This window comes from Rattus norvegicus, chromosome 10, assembly GCF_021556685.1.
Source record: "Rattus norvegicus strain SHRSP/BbbUtx chromosome 10, alternate assembly SHRSP_T2T, whole genome shotgun sequence".
Classification (NCBI taxonomy): domain Eukaryota; kingdom Metazoa; phylum Chordata; class Mammalia; order Rodentia; family Muridae; genus Rattus; species Rattus norvegicus.
Window position 1 is genome coordinate 70375968 of NC_141543.1, and position 23948 is coordinate 70399915.

At 38.9% G+C, this 23948-nt stretch overlaps 3 protein-coding genes across 11 annotated transcripts in view; 1 reads left to right on the forward strand and 2 right to left on the reverse strand.

Moving 5' to 3' along the window:
* Positions 1-23948, forward strand: part of Nf1 (neurofibromin 1) — a 232595-nt gene that overhangs the window by 151383 nt on the left and 57264 nt on the right.
* Omg (oligodendrocyte-myelin glycoprotein) lies at positions 3415-6123 on the reverse strand. The gene is made up of 2 exons (NM_001005898.3): positions 5978-6123; positions 3415-5106 (listed from the first exon to the last, which is right to left on the reverse strand). Exons 1-2 carry the CDS (start codon positions 5978-5980, stop codon positions 3778-3780), a joined length of 1332 nt encoding a protein of 443 aa, NP_001005898.3. The 5' UTR covers positions 5981-6123; the 3' UTR covers positions 3415-3777.
* Positions 14738-16356, reverse strand: Evi2b (ecotropic viral integration site 2B). The gene has a single exon (NM_001271482.1). The coding sequence runs from the start codon at positions 16354-16356 to the stop codon at positions 15094-15096; it is 1263 nt and encodes a 420-aa protein (NP_001258411.1). The 3' UTR covers positions 14738-15093.

Consider the following 23948-nt stretch of genomic DNA (forward strand, 5'->3'; position numbering starts at 1 on the left):
CAACGGGACATCTCTCCAGCCCTCGGGTGTGTGTGTGTGTGTGTGTGTGTGTGTGTGTGTTTGTGTGTGTGTGTGTGTGTGTGTGCGCGCGTGTGCGCGCGTGTGCGTGCACATGCCCCTTCCTATTCGTGGGGGTACGTGCATGACTCAGCACATATATGGAGGTCAAAAGACAACTGCATGAAATTTCTTCCTCCCTTGCATAGGTTCCGGGGATCAAACCTAGATGAAGGCACACAAAGCCTTGTTACCCATTGAATCATTCTCTCCCTAATCACCAAGTACTGTTTTACGGCGTGGCTAAAGGTGCTTCCTCTCTGTTGTGTAGCTGAGATTTGCAGTTGCTTATTCTCTTCAGCCAGCTGTCATGACGCTCTAGTCCTGTGCCAGTTTTACCAAAATGGATGTCTGTGAGACACAATTAATGCCAAGTAAATACTTTTCGCCATTCAAAATGAAACCAACCAAATAAAAATGTTGGTTTTGTCAGTATGACGTAAGCTGGTGGTTTACTATTCATTGACATCATTCTTTAACTAGTTCTTGATACTTTTTTTTTTTGTTTGTTTGTTTTTGTTTTTGTTTTTGAGACAGGGTCTCTCCACACAACCCTGTCTGTCCTGGAACTTAGTCTGTAGACCAAGCCAGTCTTGAGCTCACAAGGATCCACTGCCTCCCTCTGCCTTCCAAGTGCTAGGTTAAAGGTGTGCACCACCACACACCTACCTGGCTTTTAAGTTTTTTTGATACGTAATTTCTAAAGTATAATCTTATCAAGGATTTTAGGCGTCTCTTCTCAGACTTTTTGGTATCCATTAAAGGAGTTTGCTGTTGACTCATGGCATCATTGTAGAACATTATTTAATAACGTGTGAACGGCCAAGGCACTATGAAAGTTTTATGGGGATTATATCATTTAATGCTCAGGAGAAAATTAAACAATATTCTGTCAGCCCACTTCCTAGATGAGAAGACTGGCTTAGAGCAGTGGGATATTTTGTGGATTGTACAACTGAGAACTTAACAGAGGTAAATTACTTACAACAGGACAAAGCCTCAGGGGTGTTTGTGTGTGTTAATACAGAGGAGAGACTCCTCGACCAGGGGTGGACTTACGGCTCAGTAAAAGTCTTCTTAGTTGATGATATCCTAAGTTGAACATGTATATAATACACCTCACCTATTTTATATGTACTTAAAACTCTAAAATTACTGTATAACTGGCCAAGACATTTAACAAAAGCCTGTGATAGTCACCCTGCGTGCTGACGTTTGTTTGTGCTTGTCTATACATATGAACTGAAAGAAGAGACACTGAGGAGTGACACATTCAAAAGTATTTGCAGAATAATAATACAGTAACACTTAGAGATGATCTCTCTTTGATTAATATAGTTTCCTTAGAGGGTAAGTATTATCCAATTATGAGGACATGATCAATGTTGTTGACAGATGCTGTACTTGTAAATTTACCAGGCTTTTTCTTCTGCATTTTGCAAACATGTTCAGGATGGTTTAATCCATGGGTATTGCTAATATTATAATCCATAATTATACTTTCTTGTTATTGTCTCCATTGGAATTCTAAGATATTAAGCTTTAGGTATCCACAACTTAAAAGTTAGATGTAAACAATCTGTTCTTGTGAAACTAAGCATTTCCGTTTAAAAAAAAAAAACAACTGAATACTAGGATGCTGTAAAGCAAGCACTGTGAAAGCAGTTAGCCTCTGCTCTTTCAGGGGTAGTGAGGACACTCGATCACTTTGGAAAGGAGAGTGGCCAGCATGCTCATTTGAAGAGGTAACGCATTTTAAAGTCATTCATGGTAAGATTGCTTAATACAGTGAGACAAGTTTATAGAGGCAGAAAAATACTCAAAAGCTACTATAGAGACCATATAATAATGGGTTTTTCCTGAAATATAACTAATTTTTCATGAGCTTAGTCCTTTTAAAAAAGAGACAACGTTAGGGCAGGCAAGGCAGTGCTTGCCTTTAATCTCAGGCGGAGGCGGTGGATCGCTGGGCATAGGAAACTAGTCTGTACACAGGGAGGTTCAAGCCAACCAGTGCTATACAGTGAGACCCTGACGTACCACCACAGCGAGAGGTATGGAGAGGAGTTTGCTAGAATGTTCCTTCTTAGGTGGAAATGTTTTACATGGCTCAGAAGATGGCTCATTTGGATATGAATCCTTGGTCTTAAAGCATGGGGATTGGAGTTGGAGTCTGCAGCATCCATGTTAAAAAAAAAAATGACGCTGCATGTGCTGTACCCCCTAGCATTGGGGATTAGGGTGGGGACAGATCCTCCAGAGCTCACAGCTCATCTAGCCTAGCCAAAACGGCAAGCTTTAGTTCAGTGAGAAACCGTGTCTCAGGCCAGTAAGGCAAAGAGCAATGGAGGAAGATAGCAGACACACCCAATCTTACATGCACACATCCTGCACACACACACAGGGCAGGGCAGGAGGCAGTGCGGCTTTTAAGCCGAGAAAGAAGACTATATGGATTGTTTAAATTTTAAGGTAAAAACACAAAGTATTTCTCCACTCTCCCCAAATTTAGAAATGCTTGAAACTAGATTTTTTTTTTTATATCTCACAAAAATGAGTGCCTCCTTTGTACTATCTTTGGATATGCTAGTTTACACTTTAATTTAGTTAAGGCTTCTTATGTTGATTGCTACTTTTATATTTTGTCCAAAATTCTGGATACTTCATTCTATCTGAAGTCTAGTGCAGTTGCCATCAGTCTCCTTTATTAGAAATTTCATGGTTGTAAGACTGAAAGAATATCACCCACTCCTCACGTCTTCTCTCCAACCCACAAGCTCCCTCAGAGTGACCCAAACTGTTAGAGTCCGTGGTTTTAGCCACAAGCTAATCTTATTTTAAATTTGGTAGATCAAATTATAATTTCTGGTTTTATAAATTCAATTTCTCCTATAGTAATACCAGTAAGATTTTCACTCTGTAAATATTTAATTTTGGTTAATGAATGCTCAATTAAATATACAAGAAAATTCTTTAACAAGTCTTTAAATGGAAATGTTTTATTCTTTTGTTTTTAATACTTAAATGCAAAACAAAGTTAAGTTTTCCGTGTTAAGATGCAAAGCTAAGTGTTTCCTTGCCTTTTGAAGAGCAGTTGTCCATTATATAATCTGCAAAGTAGCAAGAGTTCCTCAGAAGCAGGATATCATGTAGATTGAAAACAATTCTGGCTTGTGTGTAAAACAATGATGTGGTGTGAGCAGTTATTTACAGAGTGGCAGCCTTGGTTTCACTTAAGTGGCAAAATCCTCGAGTGGCCCACCTTAAAGGCTTCATCTTCCCTAGAGCAAAAGCTGTTAGTTCATGTTGATTCTGCTACATGGTGGTTATGATAATGTATAGAGAGCACGTGACACAGCCAGGAGCATAGGCCTTTTATTTTGTCCCAGACATTTGACAATGTAAACATACATAAAATACATATTAAAGTTTAGATGCTCTTTATACTTTGTGCAGTAAGTTGAAGCCTTAAAAAGGAAACATTTCATTTAAAAAAAAAGTCATTAGTTTTACTTAAGACAGGAAAATAGCAGCAAGTACCAAGACATTGTGCACTTCTTTTAATTAAGACAAGTTACTTCATTTACATCAAAGTCAGAAATACAATACTGGCTTTCTTGAATACATAGTATAGCTTGAATCACTGGTTAGATAAGGGCCTATTTTCCCAACTGTACATCAGGGAGGAAGGTTCTCCTTCATTTCAGAAACTGCAGACCCTCAGCCTGCCAGCATGACCACAGCATTGAGCATTAAAAGGAGTGAGGCATTTACTTTCCAAGCACTAGCCGAGGAAGGTGGCTGAGTCTTTACATTTGCAGTTGTTTCTTCCCTCCGTAAGTTAAGGGTTGTGCTCTGTTGAGGCATTTCAGAGAAATTATTTGGCATGCCACTAGTTATGCTGAGGGTCACAGGTGCTGGGGAGGATTTTGCTGCACTGGTGAGGCTTGCATTTGAACTCATTCCATCCTGGAGGTGAATAGTTAGAGTTGCAGCTGCTGCTTCACGTGAACTGGTCATTTCTGTGGGTGTGTCTTCTGGGTAGGGCTCCAGAGCCCTATCAGTGCTACTAAAAGTGGTGTCTTTGCTTAGGGTGACACCAAATGTGGTGTCTTTTCCTCGATATTGTTTGGGTATATTGGTCACTTTAGGTTGAGTTACCATACTCAGAGAGTTAATGGTGTCCACTGTCTGCATCTCACTCATAGTAAATAAGCTTGAAGTAAATCCGGGAGGCGTGGGGTACATGCTCTGTTCCTTCAGAGAGGATACTTGCTTAGAACAAGGAATCCCTATCACATGGGCTTTTGTTTCCATCATCCACTTCAGTAAGTAAGTAATGTTTTGTGTATGGTCACATGACCACCTGTTATTATGAAGAGTTATCTCTTGCAACTGCAAGAGTTGGTCAAAAGACTGATCTGGAATGAATGTGAATTTATTGTTGTGCAGGTAAAGATGTGTGAGATTTGTCAGGTTTATTAATGTCCCTGGAAGGATTTGTGTCAGTGAGTTATTAGACAGGTCCACAATATGTAGTTTGGAAGGCATGTTGGTTGGAACTGTCCAAAGTTTATTACTGCTGAGGTTAAGAACCTCAAGACTTCTTAAGGTATTTTTAATGAGAACAACCTTTTCCAACATATTCTTAGAAACATCCAGGTATTTAAGGTTCCACTGATAAGCAGTATCAGATTTGTCAAGTAGTTTAATGTTGTTGTTAGCAGCAGACATGTTCCAGAGAGACCGAGGTAACTGGGCAGGCAGACTTTCAAGCCTGTTGTTTGAAATATCCAGGGTCCTCAGATTGGTATAAGGGGTTAACTGGTTATGCAGATCAGTAAAGTGGTTATAAGACAGGTTTAAATGTATAATGTTCTCTTGCAGTCCAGGTGGTAATGTAGTCAGGTTTCTGCCTGAACAGTCCACATGCCTGTGCCTCTCTGTGCATATACATTGGAGAGGACAAATGCATAAAATGCCAGGCGTGAGAAACAGAAGGATGAACAGGCAGGAAGACATTTTCAATATCTGATATTCCATCAAAGCCTGAAAACAAACAGATACATCCTTCTTTTAATATGCAAATTCACTCTCAGCATCTGCATGGGTCAGTTAGCATTCGGCAAAATTTTCAATAAACCTCCTTGTTGTTGAGTCCTTTTATAATTGTTCCAGTGATTAAACTAACAAAGCTGCCCTTCATTTATAGTCCAAATGCCTAATCCTTCAATTGGGGCTATGTGGGGGGTGGGGGTGGGGGAACTGAGGGAGAGGAGAGAAGAGGCAGAGAGAGAGAGAGGGAGAGAGAGAGAGAGAGGGAGGATGAGGATCTCCTGCATTTTTCTTTATCTTTACCCTTTATATATTCATCTTATTTATCGTCTCGGAGCCTTAATATGATAGAATGGCACTGTCTGCAAATGAGGAGTTTTGTAGTCTTGCTTAGGCTGTTACTATTTTTGATAATGTTTTCTTATTCAGAAAAAAAATGGCTGTCATGTCTGTTTTTCTTAAATCTCTGCAGTACTGTAAGACACAATATGTTTGTAGTTTGAGATGTTAAAACAGTTTTTGAAATTTCATCTTTTCATGGATAACTAACTATATTCTGGTTAAAAAAAACAAAAACGTTTTAATGAACTCAGAAAAATCAAGCCCGATAGCATACCTTTAACCTCACGTTTGTAAAGTGATTTTTTTTTTCCCTGTATATTTTAGTATCAGTTCTAAAGGAAAAACAATATATGTCTTTACAAAGCGAGTGGACATTAAGGTGAAAATCTCGACTATTACTGCTGCAGATTTTGGTGCATGCACTTGTTATTGAATATATTCAATCCTAACAGCTTAGAAAAAGCTAAAAGAAAAGGAAAAAAAATCCATAATCCGTCTTTTACCAATTTAAATAACTGCTTACCATAATGTCGTCTTCCACATCAGCATCTCATTTTCTCGGGAAACTTGAGGCTTAAAGGTCGTCTTGTGGGGAGTCGGAAGGATTTCTGGCTGTGGGCTGTGCTCGCCTGCTCAGCTGCATTGTGTTGCTGTGAGCCGAAGCTCTGCAACCACCTGATCAGCACCACATAGGAGGACTGCAGAGCTGTCATTGGTGCTGACTCAAATTTATTGCAAGAGGTGCATACGCAACAAAATGGACTTTTTTCCTTTAAATTTACAGCCCTGAGAGTGCCTCACATAGCTTCAGTTCTCAACCGGGTAGAATACTCCATGCAGATTAGGGCTGGCCTTTACTTATTTCTATGCATTTCTCTGAGCTTAGGTTGCACATTTAACATTTGCTTGTGTAATTTTTCTTAAAGCCTCTACATTCTTTCTGTGTGTTGAAAAAATGCTCTTTGTGAATTGATTTCCAGGATATTCATTGAACTGTTTTTAATTTCTGCATTTTTATGTTCTTTTCAAAAGCACATTTGTCACATAACCTTTTTATATGTCATGATAAAAATCTTGATTTTTATGTCTTCCTCCATCATGGTTATTATTATATTTAATTAGCTTTTCAAATGGATCAGTCACTTATGTGTTTCATCTTACCTTTTAGGAAGGACAGGAATATTTCAATATGATTACTTTGTTTTTGCCTTCCTGATACAAAAGATCATTTGACTGATGCTACACACAGGCCAGATGCATCGTTGTCACGGTCCCCTTCCCTAGCATGCTCACACACTCCTGCCTCACACACTCCTGCCTTAGTGCCAGTGATAAATACAGGACAAGCCACATATGAAGTAAGGATGCTGGACTTTAAAACAACAACAGCCTCAGACAGGTTTCACTGACTGTGTGTTCCTGGCTGCTTGGAACTCACAGAGATCTTCCTGCTTCTGTCTCTCAGCGCTAGGATTAAAGATGTGCACTACTACACATCTACTAGATATTTTGTTTTGTTTCCTCTCTTTCCCAATGTTTGACTTTAAATTATCAGTCTAATGGTAAAAATAATTGTTCATATTTTATGTATTTGAGTTAGATGGAGTTGTTTGTTTTTAGTTTTTTTTTTTCTTCCATGAGATTTGATTTGGATGGTATGGATAGAGTATTGCTTTCTCCAGAGGTATTGTTGGGTATCACTAATTTATTTTATGAATAACAGTATCAAAGCTGGAGTGGCCACACACCTTTAATCCTAGCATTCAGGAGGTGGAGGTAAGAAGTCCAGGAATTCAAGCCCAGCCTTTACTACACAGCAAGTTCAAGACCAGCCTGGAATAGATGAGACCCTATCTCAAAATATAATATAAAACACTGGGCATAGGGCTGACATGATGGCTCAGCGGTTAAGAGCACTGACTGCTCTTCTAGAGGTCCTGAGTTTAATTCCTAGCAACCACATGGTGGCTCACAACCATCTGTAATGAGATCTGATGCCCTCTTCTGGTGTGTCTGAAGACAGCTGCAATGTACTCAGATAATAAAATAAATCTTTTAAAACTAAACAAAACAAAAAAATGCTGGACATGGTAGTGCTCACCTTTAATCCCAGCACCCAGAAGCAGGAAAGTCTCTGTGAGTTTGAGACCAGCCTGATCTACAATGAGTCCAATACAGCCAAGTCTATACAGAGAAATCCTATCTCAAAAAACTGAAATAAACAAAATAAAATAAGTAAAAACTATTACTTTCAAATTATTTATTCAGTGATTCATATTTATTTGTTATCTTTCCAAGAAAGTTAATAGACTTAAAAATATATGCCACAATGTTTTTAAAAGATGAAACTATAATCAAAATTTTTATAAAATGTGACTAGATTTATGGTATCTTAAGTAAACTAATTATATAAATAACCAGTTAAAATTCAAATCCAATTTACAAAATGACCATTTAGCATAGGAAAGAAAAGGAGATTAAAGTATATTTATTATGAAATTGTCACCATTTAAAAACCAACAATTATTAGTATACTACATGCTAAGAAAATACCTAGGTACTGAATACTGTATCATCTCCTGCTGAATTTCATGAACTGCTATTTTACTTGTATCTAGAAAGGAACTGATTGTATGGAAATCTCTACCTTATCCTAGAAGAGAGCTGTCTTGTAGGAGTCACCTTCTGGGTAAAACAAGTGTTCCTCGAAAAGGAGCTGCATTTAAACAGTCTGTGTCGCTAGTGACTGTTACTGACTCAGGGTTTTATTACCACTTTCCTCTGAGTGTTCATTTGGACTTTAGATTCTGTGTATGGATTTCAGAATCTAGTCGTCAGCCATGATCCCTGTAAGTCATGTTTGAGGTACTGCATTCAGCAGTATTGTTGGGGGCTGAGAATGGTTTGCTTTTGACAGTTAGCATTCCCTGTCAGCTCACACACCCACCAACACAGTTCAGGGATTAGGACTAAGAATCAATTTGCCAAGCCTTAAAATCTCTCTTAGGAAGACTCATTCTGCCATTATAGAAATGGAATTACCGGGTTGGGGATTTGGCTCAGTGGTAGAGCGCTTACCTAGGAAGCGCAAGGTCCTGGGTTCGGTCCCCAGCCCCGGAAAAACAAAAAACAAACAAACAAACAAAAAAAAAGAAATGGAATTACCTATGCAAATTACACTGACAAGTACCTCCATTTGAAAGAAAAAATAATTAATTAACCAGTGAGTTCAAAATTAATTTAAGTTTAGTCTTTAATAGTGACTTTTTACAGGCTCTATAATGAACTACCTGACAGAAGCAACTGCAGGAGGAGGGAGAAGGATGGGGAGGGGGAGGGGGAGGGGAGGGGGAGGGGGAGGAAGTTGCTCATGGCAGGGAAAACATGGACACTGGAGTACTTGGTCACTGGCACAGGATTAGGTCGTGTCCAGTGGTAGATGAGAAGCAGAACCAAGCCGTAGCCCTCAGAGCCCATTGCTAGTAGCTGCCTCAAGACCACCAGCTCTTGTTTGCTCTCCCTATAACAGTGCCAGCAGTAGACCAAATATCCAAGCACAGTAGGATCGGATTCTGCTAGGCATATATTTTTCATTTCAAATTTACTCTGTTTTAAAGATTTCTGTGGGTACTCAAAAAGAAAAAGGTGTTGTGATTTCAGTGTATTTTAAATACAGCAGTTGTAATGCTGTTAAAGGCTCTGAGGAAATTAAATAGTGTATTACAGGTTTTTGGGTTGTTTGGTTTTTCAGACAGATCCTATAGACCAGGCTAACCTCAAATTCAAGAGATCTACCTGCCTCTGCCAAGTGCTGGGACTAAAGGCATGTGCTACCGTACTTGGAAAGAAGAATAATTTTTAAAAAATAAGTATTTGCTACAACTTTTCTTAGATGCTATACAGAAGCATTAATTATAATTTAGATAACTTCACAAATTATATCTATTTAGGCAGCTGGTCTAGATTAAGTATTAAAAGAGTTGACGTAACTTTGTATCTGAGGATATATTGCTCTCTCTAACCTTTAAAAGATATAGCAAACCACCTGCTGTAGTCGTTGCCATAGGAGTGTATATATGTACATGTACATGTCTATGATGTGTATGTATATGATGTATATGTACATGTCTATGATGTGTATGTATATATGTACATGTACATGTTTCTTCCAAGCTTGGGAATTGTTGTATAACAGTCCATCTGCAGGAAATACTTCTGTCTCAAGCAGTTTGGAAAAGGGATGCTAACAGGTGGAGAGATGGCTGAGTGTGTAGCTATAAATACAACCTAAATTATTTATTTATATACCTGCATAGTAGGTAGTGACCATTCTATTTTAGTCAGCAACTCTAGTTGGCCTTTATTCCTTTTTTTAATAAATTTACTTTTTTAAAAATAATTCATTTGTTTTTTATTTCATATGCACTGATGTTTTCCTTGCATATTTGTCGGTGTGAAGGTGTCAGATGCTCTGAAACTAGAGTTACAGACAGTTGTGAGGTGCCATGTGCTTGCTAGGAATCGAACCCTGGTCCTCTGGAAGAGCAGCCAGTGCTCTTAACCGCCGAACCATCCCTCCAGCCACCTTTATTATTGAATTGATCAAATTGATTGTTCTCATAATTAATTGTTAGCCAAAGTGCTGTCATTAATGCAGGTTCAGTATCCCTGTTTTTTTAAAGATTTATTTATTATTGTATGTGTATGAATGTTCTGCTTGTATGTATGTCTGTGTTACATGTGTGACTCCTGCTAGCTAAGGTCGGAAGATGGCGTTAAATTTCCTGGAACTGCAGTTACAACAGGTTGTGAGATGTCATGTGGGTGCTGGGAGTCAAACCTAGGAGTAGGAGTTCAGGTCCCCTGGAAGAGCAATAAATGTTCTTAAGCAGTGAGCCATCTCTCCACCCTCAGCATCCCTTTTCTAAGACGCTTGAGACCAGAATTATTCCCACGCTTGGAATTATTGAGATGCATCTACAGGGTGGTGAAAGAGGAGGGGATGGGGGAGGACACCATTATGGGGGAGGGCGAGGAATGGACAGGAAACCAGGAAATGTGAATAAAGAAATATATCCAAAACAATTTTTTTTCTGAAATCACTAAAAAAACAAACAAACCAAAAGACATCTACAGATACGTATGCATAGATCCCCTATTGAGAGAATCCTTTGGATGAAGATCTGAACTTTTATGAGCATTTACAAAATTTTAGGTTTTAGGTTAGGATTGCATAGTCTTTAACACAGTTACCTTTTGACTGAATTTTCTGCCGACAGCAACAGAATAATAAGAACATGAACCAAAGCATTGTTAAAGCACAGAAGAACTGACGAGACAACTCCATCAACATTCAAGTCACTTTGCCATCTTTAACAAAAAAAAAGAGAATTTTACTTTATTACTTCTCAACTTTTGCCTTTTCATTTTAAAACTCTGTGTGTGTGTGTGTGTGTGAGATGTGAGTACTGTGATGGACATGTGGAGATGAGAGAACATCTTGGAAATCAGTTTTCTTCCATCATGTATGCGGGTCCCTGGGATCAAACTCGTCATTAGGTTTGGCAGTGAGTGCTTTTATCCACCGAGCCAGCTTTTCCCCTTCAGCCTCTCTAGAATGTTCCTGATTTATCTACTTGCCTTCTGGGAATGTTCAAAGTTGTTTTTACATCCCCGTGTTTCCCACAGTGTTCCTAATAGCACTGACCTAACTGCTTATTTGTCTCTGTGAAGCACAGTCTCAAAGGACAGTCACGTTAGTGCAGATGACGGACAGTTGGATCAGTTGGGATGGATTCTGGCATATCTGTCACTGAGGAGGGTCAGCCAATTTTGTACCCAGAATTGTTTGAAATCATTCTTTTCTGTTTGTCATGAACATGGCGTAATGTTAAATTTATTTATTTATTTTTTTAGCTACTTTTCCGTTTTTACGGCTGCTGAGTCAGAATGTTGTAACTGTGTATACGAGGGCTCCTACTGCTCTGGCTCGAGCCTCCAGTCTCTTGTCTTGCTCCTGTTGCTGGGCAGAAGAACTAATATCATTTGCTTGTGGGTGCGTCTTAATGGGATTTCTTTAAAAAAAACAGATGTTTTTTAAAAGAAAGTATATGTATATATTACATATTTTTGTCTTCTCATGTAGAAGTTTGTGTAATATATTGTTCTATATCTTATTCAGTTTTTCCTATTAATTTGTTTTGAAGATAATTCTAAAGACCTGGATTTGTCTCATTCATTTCTTTATGCCTTGGAGAAGATACCTTAGTTTATTTGATCAATCTTGTACTGGAAGGCATCTGAGTTGTTCCTATAGTTCTGTTATTGCAAATAATGACATTCTGTGACCCTTGTGCTTAAATAGTTTCATATTTTACCAGTAACTTTTTTAAAGGATTGTTTGTTTGTTTGTTTGTCTTTTTGAGATAGGGTTTCTTTGTGTAGCTCTGGGTGCCCTGGACCTAACTCTGTAGATCAGGCTAGCCTCGAACTCAGAGATTTACCTGCCTCTGCCTCTGAGTGCTGTGATTATAAGTGTGTGCCACCATTTCCGGCCTTTTTGTATGTTTTCAAGAACCACCCATGTATATTTTTCCCCCTCTGGATGTGTTTTATGTTTTATAAGTTTTTGGCTTTTTTACTGTCCATTGTCCAGTCATTTCTGTTGTCCAGCCTTAAGAAGTTTCTTCACATATATAGGTATTACTACTGGTCTTGATTTAACTTACAATTTTTCAGTTGTCTTATGTTTGTCTTTTGACTTTTTAATGCTGAGTTATATTTTGATTTTGATACTTGAAAAGTTTCCCTTTTCTTTATTTGCTTCTAGACTTCAGGCCTCAGCTAGGAAGATGTTTGCTCATGTTCAAATCATAAAGGAATTCAGCAGCATCGTGTATTGTGTAACTGTGCTGTCTGTTAAGATCTTGTCTACTTAGTGTCCAGTCTAAGTAGTGTGAAATGTGGATCCAGTTGTATTTTTTCAAGTATCTATTCAGTTGTCCTAGTGCTTACTCCCCCTGGATTTGGCATTTGAGCTTATTTCTGATCATTCTGTCCTACTCTGTTCATACAGAGCATGTGAATTAGAAGTCCCCAAGTATTTTGGTCCTTACTCTACTTCTTAAACAGTGAAAACTGACTTCTGTCTGAGTCCCTTGTTTTCCCTGGTTCTGTTTTCCTTAGCAGTTAAAAAACTAGGGCTTTTACTAATTGGTCTTCCAGGCTGTTCATACAGATCTGTCAAGAGGACCACTGGTGTGCAACATGCACTTCAGTCGGTGGTCTTACTCCCATTGCATTGTTATTTTTAAATTCTCTTATATTTGCCTGTGTGTGCATGCGTGTGTGTGTACCACATGTGCTTACATGCTTTACCATACACGTGGAAGTCAAAGGTCACCTTGTGGTAGTCAGTGCTTTCCCTCTACCACTTGGAGCCCCAGAATCAAACACTGATTGTCAGACTTGGCAGCAAGCACCTTACTCGCTGATCCATCCCACTCCCATGCTTGCTTCTTTTCTCTGCAATATCCTAAATGGTGAGGCTGTTCTCTCAGGTTTTTTGTTTTGTTTTTGTTTTCTCCCACCTGCATTTTTCTTCTCTCTTATATTTCTTTTATTAATTTCCATTTCTTCCTGCTGATTAAGCAGGGATGCCACCAACGAATTGCTCAGCTTCCACTGACCTTAGTTGCAGGAAATTGCATACAATAAATGTAAATTGTTCCCTCCCTGCAGAGAATGTCTTTTTTAAAAAAAGCAAAATAAAAAAAATCCAGCTAACTTTAGTATCTGCTATGCAGAGAACATGGGAAAAGGTAAGAGTAGCGCTTAAAGAAGTCTGACAAGTAACTGAGTTCTGAACTCCTGGATTGTTATTTGGGGGTGGGGAAATGGGTGAGTAGGAAAGAGCACTTGTTGAAAGGAACAACTTTGGAAAGAGCCTTTTGGTCCTACAAGTGAGATGAGAGGAATTGGATAATTGGCATTCAGGCTGCTACCTCTCATTACTCTAATCAAGATACTTAAATACAAGAAATTCTCAAAATTCCTTAATGACTGCAGCAGCATAAATTAGCCTTAAAAATCATTTGAGGACACATGTAAGGAATTTATTGTGGATGACAGAAAAGACCCAGTGCAATAGAATGAAAAACCACCCTGCTTGAAATAAGTAGTTCACTGGCTGTGTCTTGAGATAACAAGTGTTGTCAGTAAAAGATAAAACAGCACTTAGGCCTGGTGTTTTTAGGGAGTCTTAAAGGCCACACTTTTAATCCTAGAGACTTGAGACAGAGGCAGGTGTATCTCTGAGTTTGAGGACAGCTTGGTCTGTAGAGAGAGTTCCAGGACAGCCATGGCTACCAGAGGACTCTTGTCTCGGAAAACACAACAGCCATAATAAATTTACATATAATTATAATAATTGTTTATTTATAATTGTGTAATATGATAATAGTCTTAGTAGTCTTAGTAGCAGTAGTAATAAAGCTTCATTGCCCAAGAGCCTGCTTGGTTTTCATTCCACATGGGCCATCTAGTATTTGAACATTAATGTATCAAATAAATATGTTTATAATAAATTGTAATAAATATAAATAATATTCTGTCCTGAAAATTCCCAAAATCTGTGCTCTAAACAACTCTCCTTTCTTGGCCTTGTAATAGTAAGGGGAGGAGGGTGTGATCGTTGGGCAGACAAACGCTCTGCAGCCCCACTGATGTCTGCACTAAGTAGGCCGGAACCCACTGACCCCTCCACTTCAACAAGGCCGTACCCACTTCTGTACGAGTACCTCATACTCGACAGTCTTCAGGTGATGGTTGGACTTGTACATTTAAAAAGGTGATTACAGCTACAGAGCTAGCGCAACAGTTTAGAGAGCTTGTGCTGTTCCAGAGGACCCAAGTTCAGTTCCCAGCACCCATGTTACAATACACAGCAGCTCATAACTTCCTGTGACTTCAGTTCCAGCCATATAGATGGTACATCTGTATACATGCAGGCAAAACACGTATATACACAAAATGTTTAATTATAAAGAAAGAAAGAAAACTCTGCATTTTATGGTAGGTGCTCACTTTTTCAGGGTAAATGTTCCCCAACACAGCACTTGGACTTTATGTCTTTAATATAGTTTGTGTCTGTGTGTTTCCAGTAAAGCAAAAAAACAGAAATGTCTTATTCTTAGATATATATTTTAATCTCTATAAATTAAAGTATTTAGTATTTGAAGTACTAAAACTTTCACCATTTAAAATTTCTCATATATACCCCAAATTTTGAGGTGGAAAAATAGAATTTTATTTATTTAAGATAAGTTTTTATACAGCTTTTCAGGGGGAAAATCTACTGGGTACTAATAAGTATATGTAGATCATGTTTCCAAAGTGATTCAGTTGACATATCTATCATAGACATACATAAAAGGCACTCTGCTTTAAAAAATAACTTCTATGGCTGTTAAGTGTACCACCATAATAATCTCCCTGTGTGCTGGGCTTCAGTCAGGTGTCAGGCAGATCCTGAATGGTCGCTTGGATGCCAGTTGTCCTCTCCTATGTGCCATACCACAAGGACAGAAATGGGTGGAGCCATCTCAGGATGGAGGAGAAGCTAGAAAGCCAGCTGTCACTTTACAGCAGCTCTGGAGGTGGAGGTGGCAGGGAGTCCATGAGGTCCTGATTGAGGTCAGGGGCAGAGAACTCCTGGCACTGAGCCTCGCGGGTAGACTCTTGGATGCTTACAAAATCTTCTGACAGAGGCACACTAAATGAGTCAGGGGGTGGTGAGAATGGCTCGTTGATCTGGGAATGATGATCTTCACACACTTGATTTAGACCATCTGGAGGTGGTTGGAGATTGGTAGAATCATTTGGTAAAGGAGGTACAACTATCATTGTGGGCTTGTCTGATAGGTTTTCATCCAAATCAAGAAGGGGAGGTGGCAGCGGCAGATCTGCATCATCCGAAGAAGACACGGCTGTACCAACTGTCGACCCATCAGCACTGTCTTCTGATAAACCATGCATTTGGTCTTTTCCATTCTCAGTTTTGAGGTTGTTGGTGTCATTGATGTGTTCACTTGATTCAAACAGTTTAACTTCCAAATCATCTGCTAACAATGTGCTCTTGCTTGGCTTCCAAGGCATAAGGGAAACAACTGATGTCCGCTTTGTGGATACCTCACTCTCTCTAATGTTATCCATACACATTTCTGGGGTTTCTCCATCAGCAAATGGAGACCTACCTGCCCAGTTTTGATCATTTAAGACTGGTTTCCTCAAGTATTTCCACAGTATAATCATGAGTATAGCTACCAACATACAAATTATAATCGTACCAATCAATATGGCGGCTATTGCATTGTGGTTGTTCTTATGAGCAGTTCCTTTGCCAGTCGTTGGTTCTGAAGTAAGTGGTGGTGGTGGTGGTGTGTCCCTTGGTAAATAAATAGTTGGTGTTGATTTTGTGGGTCGATTACCAGTAGTGTGTAGTACTGGTTTTGCAGAAGAGGTAGGAGCAGTTGATGGTGGCTGTTGTGTAGAAGTATAGGCAAGAGGTTTTGGTGGTTGTCTAGTAGAATTATGGGCAGAAGATGATAGTTGATTGGTCAGAGTGAACCCAGATAGTGATGTTTGTGGGATGGATGGTGTTGCTTGTTGAGGAGTGGTTTGGGCAGGTGGTACTTGTTGTCCAGAAGAAATGTTGTTGAATTGTGTTGTTTGACTCAAAGTATTCCCTCCTGTGTTTTGAGAATCATTTGTAACATGAACCGCCAATGGTGTAGGTAAAGTAGACCGTGGACGATGCTCTGCTGTAGTTGCTTCTGTCTCTGAGGAAAATGTACTGTTCAGGTATTGACAAAGCAACATGAAGACCAAATATCTGAATTCCATTTCAGATGTTTCCTCCTTACTAGTGATTTCACAATGAAAGAAAAAGAAAGATGATAAGATATCATCCGATGTCGAGTTACATTTGACTCTTCATTGCAATGCCTGAAATAGATTGGTTAGGCATTTGGTTAAATTTTATTCTGGTTTCTACTTGACTCCAGTTTATAGCACAGCATCTGGAGTTCCTGGGAAGTAATCTTTTACAAAGATTCTTTCTATAAGGAAGTTCTTTTATAAAATCTCTATACCTCGCAGCCCCTCTAGGTTCCTCGGACTCCACTCCTTCATTTCACAATGTCTTGAGTGTGCAGGCTCAACCTGATGCCATGGGCTCTCTGCTCTGTTCGCTGTCTGTTCCTAGAAATAAGGTGATTCTGCCTCTGCAGAGAATACCAGTGCCTTACACTGCTGCCTCTATGTTCTTTTTTCCTCTCTCTATTCACCATATTTGATCTTACTGACTATTCCTTTACCAATGTTTCAGTAACTCTTGTAATACAATTTTTCCTTTCACACCACTACAGTTAGATCTTTTTTTTCTTCCTGTCTCCTAAATATAGACACTCAGAATTCAGTCTCTCTCTGCCTTCATTTTTCTCTGTTCTAGTTATGTAAGTTTCCACTCTCACCCTTCTGCTATAATTACCAAACCTGCATATCCATCCCGAACCTCCTTTGTTCTGAGTCCATCTGTATAATGTCTTAGTGGACATTTCATATGTATATCTCATAATCAGCAAATTCAATAGATCCAGTCCTAGGGGATCTAACACCTCTGGTCTGTACAGACACCAGCACTCATGTACTCATGTATGTACACACACACACACAGACACACAGACAGACAGACACACACACACACACACACACGCATACACACACACACACATACACACACACTGAAAATTAAAAATAAAATCTGAAAGAAAAAGCAAAAACCAAGAAAGTCTTAAAGTGATTCAAGTCCCCCTAGCCCAGTTGGTGAGGTAAGAAGCCCATTACTACTTTCATTCTGATACTGGACAGATTGTGTCAGACCCTAGTCTAGATTTGATAAAATTATTTTAAAAAATTGCTTTCAAGTGTTTTAAATTTTTATGGGAAAAATTAGCAGGTAAAAAGTAATCTCAGCCAGGCTTGGTAGCACATACTTTTAATCCCAGCAGAAGCAAATCTCTGAGTTCAAAGCAAGCCTGGTATTCAGTGAGTTCCAGGACAGCCAGGGCAATATAGAGAAACCCTGTCTCAAAAAATAAAAGTAATTCCAATAATTTGATGTTTCCTCATACTCGGTAGATGAACAGAGGAACTAACTTGGCCTGGGAGAACTTTGGTAAGGTTTTCCAGGGTGAGTGAAGCAGAATGTAAATCTATAAAGAAGTAGTTACGCACATCTGTCTTTCAGCTCAGATGGTGTGCACAGGAGCCTGGGCTGGGCTCCTCCTAGGCCTCACAGCTGTCTTTTTGTGGAAAACGCTGAAACTTTGAAGACTTAACTTCCAAAGTCTCAGCTGTATACTGTCCACTTAACTGTGTCAAACTCTGGGTCACCTAAGTTTGTTGTTTTCAGTTACCTTGCACTCTAAAGTGACATTGTCAACGCTGAGGATAATGGGCTCTCCGGACATCCCCAAGCACAGTGTGCGCTGTCTGAGATAGCTGTGCTGTTTCTTAACATTGAGGAAGACAATCTCAGACTGTTAGATACTAGTTTCTATATAGGATAAGAAATTAGTTTTTCCAGGACTCCAAAGATACAATAAAAGGTTTTTGACAATTTACGTATTTTTTATTTCTTTATGCAGCTACCCCGGGCATAATAGAACAATGACAAATGACACCCCTTCTTGTTCTCTTGTTTGTTTTTGTGTTTTAAGACACTTGTCCTGTGTAACTCAGGTTGGCCATGCGCTTGAGATCCCTGGTTGCTGAGATCACATGCTTGAGCCGGAAGGACCTGGACTTTCCAAGAAACGACAATGGTTTTTTCTTAGTCTGTTTCTTTTTTAAATTTTCTCTCTTACGCTTCAAGCCTAAAATTTAAAACAGCTCTCTGAAGTCCCTTGCCTGGTACTGATTAATTATCCTTAGAACATGAGTGACTCTGGTCACTACTTCACATGAGGATACACGTCTCTGTCTGGAGAAACCTTACCCACCAAGCTTCAGCTTCCATGGATACTTACTAAACACATTACATTATGCCATTTTGCTGTCTTTAATGTGACTTTTTTTTTTTTTGTGCCTAATCCTCTTCTCTGTTGACTATATGTCTGAACCTGTCTTCATCTCATAGACCTCAATTTAAATTCCCCTTCATAAACCTGGTTCTCTGACTGACCACAGGCACAGACAGCTGTTCCCTGAGCCTCTTTGGCACGCTGTTTTGTTGAGTTTTGGGCCCTTCTTTGTGGACGTGCCTCACTCCTGCTTCTCCTCACCTGAATAGTTGTTTTTATTATGTTGTTTGTGCATTTTCTGTTATTATTCCCATTGCCTCAAACGAGATGATTTAAAAAACAATTCCACAAAGGTAGGGGAAAAAAGGAAGAAAATAGCTTTATAAAATGTGCTATAAATTTGTGACTTACATACTTTATTTTATTTAGCCCTATTTAGCCCTCACAGAAGTGAATTAGAATGAGTTGAGCAGTTTGTCTGGGTTGTGACTGTTAGTGACAGCATGAGAATATTCTAAAGTCTGCACTGTCTCTGTTCCCCCACTGTTTCACGTTTTCCAATGTCGAGTCCCTCAGTAAGCGTTTCATCTGCGCTGGCCTCTTTGTTCTCTAGCATCTTACTTTTACTTTCTATTAAGCCTTCTACCATAATATAAGCAGAGGAAAGAAAACTGAGTTAAATTCTGGGTTTTCTCCATCTTTTAACGTTCTTTACAGGAAACATTGACGTTTTTGGCATGGATATGAGGGTCTGACTCATCTCTAGGTGGTCATCGTTCATGCCACTCCACACAGTAATTTTATAGGTTACTTCCCCAAAAAAGCCTTGGTTAGAAAATGGCGTTCAGAGTTTCCTTTTATAAATGTTTTCAGAAAATGCTTTCCAAAGCAACAGAAGATACAGAATTGTCTCCAACTAAAAATGTTTCCTCTTTTATGACTTTTCTTAAAATAAAGAAACCATACGGTTCTTCTTTTTAGTTAGCTGAAAAAGGAAATAGAGGAGGAACTAGCTAAAACAGGAGCAGAATTTTAAAACCCAGTCTGGTTTGTAAGATGAACTATGATAGGTTCATCACCTCTGATGTCAGTAGGAAGCTAGAGGCTTCAGGGTGATGTTTCCCCTTGTCAGCAGTAGTAAAGCCAAGCTCACTTTGAAATAGCCTAGCGGTCTCCTGCTCATCGTTTCTGTCCTGTTACCCCCCCCCCCCCAGAGTCTTCCACAGCAGAGTATGAGAACCTAGTATCTTACTCTAGCTGCTCACAGCAGGCTAGAAAAGAAGCATCAAGACGAAAAGAAGAAATTTTGGATTTAATAATTTTGGGAGACAGGAAGCCTTATCAGATTTAATGAAGCTAGCTCTGTTACCTATAATACACAAACTTATGCAGTGTTCTTACCAACTCTGGAACTGGTATGTTCCTAAATGCACACTGTTTTTGCAGAAAAAGGTGATGGTCAGCTGATTTGGGGCAGGGGATAAAAAAAAGGGATTAAAATTTAGAATAAACAGGAACGGTAATGAGAATAATTTTTTTCTTTTATAAAAAGGAGTACTAGCAGGAGTATAAAAATTTTAGGATGCACTAGATATGTGGGAAAGGATCAGTTGATTAGAAAAGATAATTGAAGAAAAAGAAATACCTGGGAGTGGCAGTTGCTTATTAATTATAAGGAAGATACTAAAGAAGACTGAGGTACGTAAAGTGCAGTCAGGGAGAGAGAATTGACATGGATAAAGAGGCTGTTGGGAATTGTCATTTCCTGTCACTGGCCTCTATGTGGGAACAAGAATTAACCACAAAGAGTTGACCATCTAGGACAGAGGCTAGATGACCCATCCTCAAACAAACTTTTATTCCAGGCTTCATCCACTGCAAGGGCCCTTCAGCTTTCTCCACCCTCACTGCCCCAACACTACCCAGATACAAGCCTGACAACTACAAGAGAACCTGTCAACAGTCTGTATAGACCTTTCTTAAAATCCTTTAATCTCCTGCTGAGGAAAATCTAGATTTCTCAACCTTCTCTGTGTATTTTGGTTGTTTTTCCTGGTTTTTTAAAAAGGAAAATGTACATATTTTTAGTGACTCCATATGCAAGCACAGTTACAATGAAATGGGAACTCCCTGGTATTGTATTGGGTGTGTGTACCTGTCGAATATTGCCAGGGCTGGGAGTGTTTCAGGGCTACAGCGATTGTCTGCCGTGCACATGGCCCTGAGCTTGGTCCCCATTACCACAAAATTACCTAAGTAAAATCAATGCTGTAAATTAGCCATGGTAAGCAGTATATCATTTTAATAAGGAATTGATGAACTTTGGAAAACATTTCTTAGAAAAAAAGGTAAGTGTAGATAGTTACGTCAGATTGTGTCTTAGAACTGTGCATGGTGTCTTAGGTCTCTAATTCCAACACTGGAAGTAGAGGTAAGTGGATTTCTGTGAATTTGAAGCTAGCCTGATCTACTTAAGGAGATCCAAACCAGCCAAGGCTAGGTAATGATACCCTGACTCAAATAAATAAACAAAATATTAAGTCTTTTGGCTATTTTGATGTAAGAAAATGAGTTACAGCTGGGTGTGGAGGCTCAGGCCTTCACTCCTGGAGGCAGAGGCAGGCAGGGCTGCTTGCCAAGGTTACATTGTAGGGAGACCCTGTCCCCTAAAACCAAAACTAAAACCAACGGCAGCAAGACAAGTAAATTATAGTACACATATGAGAGTGAGAGTTAGGCACAGAGTACTAGTGCTGTCTCTGAACTGGTGACATTTCAAAACTGTAATAGGAAAAAACCAGAAAAGGAAATCAATCTTGAATTACAAGTGGTGTTTTATGGCCATTTTAAATAAGTGATGGTAGCTACCATTACTGAGCACCCAGAAAATTCCTGAGTAATAAGATTCATTTGCATGACCTAGGTGCTCATATTTTCATCTTCTAGATCTTAAAAAGGAAAAAAAAATGAGAAGTTGGTTAACTTGGCAAGCTGTCCCAGCCCTAAGCTGTGGCACTAGTGTGGGGCCCATGCTGCCCTGAGCCTTTGACCTCTGCTAGATGCTGAGTCTCTGTAGAGTTATAAGCAAGAAAGGCTTCGTGGGAGAAAAAGACTCCTTGTAAGGTCTCTGGAACTGTGTGAGTAACTTTAGGGCTAGGCTTACATAAAGGGTAGGAAAAGAAATACCAGGAGGCTCGCATCAGTCCAGGAGTCTGTGAGCAGTTTAGGAGTTTTAAATAGTTAGCCAATGAGTTGTCATAATTACAGTATACTGAAAATTTTGTGATACTTCTTCAAAGATGGAGCATTAAATGGCATCAGATATATATTTAGCAAGTTGAGAGTCACATGATATTTCTAATTAGAAAATAGAAACTTGAGACTAGCCATGTTTTAGACAATTCTGAGCTTTAAAACATCGTTATTTTTCAAAAACTTATGTAACATGCATTGCTTTAAAGAATTCAAGCTAAGGGCTGGAGAGATGGCTCAGTGGTTAAGAGCACTGACTACTCTTCCAGAGGTCCTGAGTTCAAATCCCAGCAACCACATGGTGACTCACAACCATCTGTAATGAGATCTGATGCCCTCTTCTGGTGTGTCTGAAGGCAGCTACAGTGTACTCATGTATAATAAATAAATAAAATATTTAAAAAAAAAATTCAAGCTAAGCCTGATAGCAGTGGTGGTACACACACCCTTTATCCCTACATTCAGGGCACAGGCAGGTTTCTGTGCGTTCAAAGCCAGCCTAGTTAGAGTTCAGAACAGCTGGGGTCTACATACACATGGGGGCAGGGGAACACTTTGTTTTAAAAACCCAAAAAAATTAAACCAGACTGCTATAAAGAAAAGTTATATTGAAGAAGTGTTGAAATAGGGTCTGACCCACTTTCAAATTATTTTTCATTGGGGTTGCATTTTTATTTATTTCATTTGTGATTGTTTCATTTAGTCACAAGGCAAGTATCTTTTGCATATACTAACAAGTTTTTACAAAATGTCCTTTCTGTGGATGTTTCTTTCTGTTTATATTCTTCACTAGCCGGCCAGCTCAGAGTATGTGACGGAAGCACATAGATGATGTGAATATACACATACTCATTTTATCATAATATTTTTGCCTTATGGAACTTTTAAAATAACATATAATAGCTATATATCATAATTATTACTTAAATATAAAATTTATTTTATACAAAGACCACATAGTAAGTATCCAGCTAATTTCTTTTTAACTTAAAATAAAGGTGACCGTTCATGGTTTATAAACTAAAAGGGTTAGACAAAAATAATTTACACCAGTCATGGTAGTGAATGCTTTTAATCCCAGTACTTGTGAGGCCGAGACAGAAAGATCTGAGTTAGAAGTCGGCCTGGTCTACATGTGGAAACACTGACTTTTTTTTTTTTTTTAAATAATGGGAAAAAATGATGAGATAATCTAAATCTGTCTGAGTAGAAGTCCTGTGTAGAAAGTCAGTTAGACTCTGCTCCCTCTCAGGCCTCATACATGTTGAGCAGGCTCTGCCCCAACCCTAAAATTTTAGACAATACTTTAGAGATTGTAAGTTCAGTCAAAGCCTGTAGAATTTAATGTATTTTTAACTCTTGTCTTACTTAAAAGTTATTTAAATAATGTTAACAAATATTTGGACTGAGTAAACTTCAAAGGGCTGATATTAAAACCTTGATAAAAATCTTTCAGACAATATCAACCTTGAATATAAGTTTATAAAATTCTGCACAGCCGAGCTACAGAAACTTTCTGTAGACACCCTTCAGCTGTCGAGAGTTGAATTCAGCTAACTCTAAAACACTAAAGATATTTTGGTTTTTAAAATAAATAAGCAAAACTGAAGTCAGAAATCAGAGGGCCTCTGTCAGGGTGTACTTACCTGTGAACTTCTTTCGCAGAATGTAAATTCTTGTCCTAACAGGACATGTTGGTGATTTGGCTGAGAAAGCAAAGGGGTGTTTCAGTGCAGATTAAAACTGGCCCTCTAGCACACTGAGATGGCTTCTGTGCAGCAGAGGAAGTTTATCAATAGCAGCCACAGGAAGTGCAATATGCCACAGAATGACTAAGAAGTGTGCTCCTTCAACAGCTTATTTTGAAACACAATCTGTATGACTTTAAGTGTTTGTAGCTGATCCCTTACTCTCCAGCCGTTTGGTTATATAATCTAAAAGTTTAGAGCTGAGTCTTGCCACTCAGAAGTTATATATTCTGAGGTAAATTCTGAGGGAGATTTCTTATTGGAAGAAATGAGTATTGTTTAAATCTTAGGCAAGTCAATGCCCTTCTCAGTCACCATTTCCTCCTCTGAAGAAATATTACCTGTGGATCACACATACTAGGCACAACTCTACCAATGTGCTGTGCATTTGCCCGAATGCATCCTTTAAAAA